Source organism: Orycteropus afer, unplaced genomic scaffold (assembly GCF_000298275.1).
Source record: "Orycteropus afer afer isolate SDZICR_OR568_19922 unplaced genomic scaffold, OryAfe1.0 scaffold00655, whole genome shotgun sequence".
Taxonomy (NCBI): domain Eukaryota; kingdom Metazoa; phylum Chordata; class Mammalia; order Tubulidentata; family Orycteropodidae; genus Orycteropus; species Orycteropus afer.
Window position 1 is genome coordinate 466,593 of NW_006922242.1, and position 1,827 is coordinate 468,419.

At 36.4% G+C, this 1,827-nt stretch overlaps 1 protein-coding gene across 1 annotated transcript in view; it reads left to right on the top strand.

The window, feature by feature from the left end:
• The window catches only part of ITGA8 (integrin subunit alpha 8), a 330,607-nt gene extending 329,087 nt beyond the window's left edge, over nucleotides 1-1,520 (top strand). Inside the window, exon 29 of the mRNA XM_007956731.1 lies at nucleotides 1,434-1,520. Coding sequence (XP_007954922.1) covers nucleotides 1,434-1,520 — 87 coding nt within the window. The remainder of the gene's footprint in view (nucleotides 1-1,433) is intronic.
• Nucleotides 1,521-1,827: the final 307 nt, after the last annotated feature.

Here is a 1,827-nt window from a genome sequence, read left to right on the forward strand (position 1 = left end):
TTTTTTTGTATAATTAGCCAAGGCCTTAAGCTTTTCATTGACATAGACCTGCCCTCAGCCCTCTGAGATTTTTCTTTACAAAGCCTACACAGTTGCAATTAATATAGATCAATTCTGATTTTTTTTTACTTGAGCTATCAATTAGGCCCAATAGATTGTGCATATTATAATATTCCTGGATTTATTTGTTAATCTTGCCAAATAATCTGTCTCCATCTTCAATTTATTTTATTAATTCTTTTGAGGAATTAGTTAATTCTTAATTTTATTGAAGAATTAATTTCTGGCCCAACAACCTATGCAGCTGCCAAGTTTCAGAGTTTTCCTTTCCAAACTAGAAACAATGTCACAATTAACCCAGTCCCATCTTAGCTAACCACTTTTGTGGTTCCCTAAAAACACAAAGTGTTTTATTTTTTAACAGCTAACAACATGGTTAGTAGACTTCTACAGTTACAAAATTTCACCTGTATAAGATAAATAATGCCTTCCTAATTGTTATCAGCTGTCATGTGCCACGCTGAACTCAAGTTAGCTATTTTGCATCTTTATAAATGATTTTATGTGATTCTGTTATTTATAGTAACTGTGTTTCCAAAGATTAAATGATACAATGACATATGCCAGTTCAAGGAATGTTCCACTAACCCTAGGCAACCAAGACAAATCTAAAGATATAAGCCAAACCCAGTGAATTGGGCTCCCAACATAAAAACACCAAGAACAAATAAATAAAATTAAGGTTCCTGGTTTCTAGGAAAAGTTATTTTCTCCTCGACAAAATACTATTTTGAAATTAAAGAGAAAGAAAATTCTAGAATTGCTTCTTCCCTAAATTGCTGGTTAATCTATGGAAAGTCACTAAGATTTCTTTATCTGTCTGGTTCTAGGATTGAAATAAAAACAATAAGTCTAATTTTCCTCTACATATTATATGTTCCATCAAATGCAAAGGGATATGCATCCATCTTGCTTCTTCCTGTAATCCAGCCCAAGGCCGCCCATCGTACATTTCAGAAAGAAATTCCCCTTTCCTGGTCAGCAGTTAATAGTGCCACTGGCTCCAGAAAACAAGCAGGGAATCAGAAAGTGAGACCTTGGGACACATTGCTATAATTCCCGAAAAAATATCCAAGGGCTATAAATGGTCTGTATAAAACCGTCATTCCACCACCAGTTGGCAGGAGAAGGACAGAAACCCTCCACCACCTGCCTTATCCCCCCACCCCCAAAAACTGCCGTTAAAGGACACACTGCTTTCACCTCCTAATTTGGAGCATTGAGCAGGTTATATTCATAGAACTGCAAGTTCTTTAGAAAATATCTAAAATGAAAACTCAAACTATTACCTGGCATTCTTAGAATAAGGAGTTTCATATGTGAGGGGTTCCACAAAATGACTTATTTTTATGGCTCATTTTTCTTTCTCATAGTGTGGATTCTTTGATAGAGCAAGACCTCCACAAGATGATATGACTGACAGAGAACAACTGACAGATGACAAAACCCCTGATGCATGAAAAGGAAAAACAAAGACAAAAAAAAAAATCAAACACTGGTCCTGCTCAAAGGAAAGAAAGGTCATAAGGGCTAATGAAAGGCTTTCCTACACTTGCCAGTGAGCTAGGAAATGGAAGCCCCCTAAAAATATCACCTCATCTTCCGAGCTTTGGAGACGTTACCGTGGGAGCTGAATGACCCTCCTGGGATAATGGAACAACCTCAACACTGTAGAAACAGTCATCAATAGTGGAAGATTTCTTTTGCCTTAGTCATTGTGTATTTGATAGACACTTTAAAATGTATACGAGAACTTGAGTTTCTTTC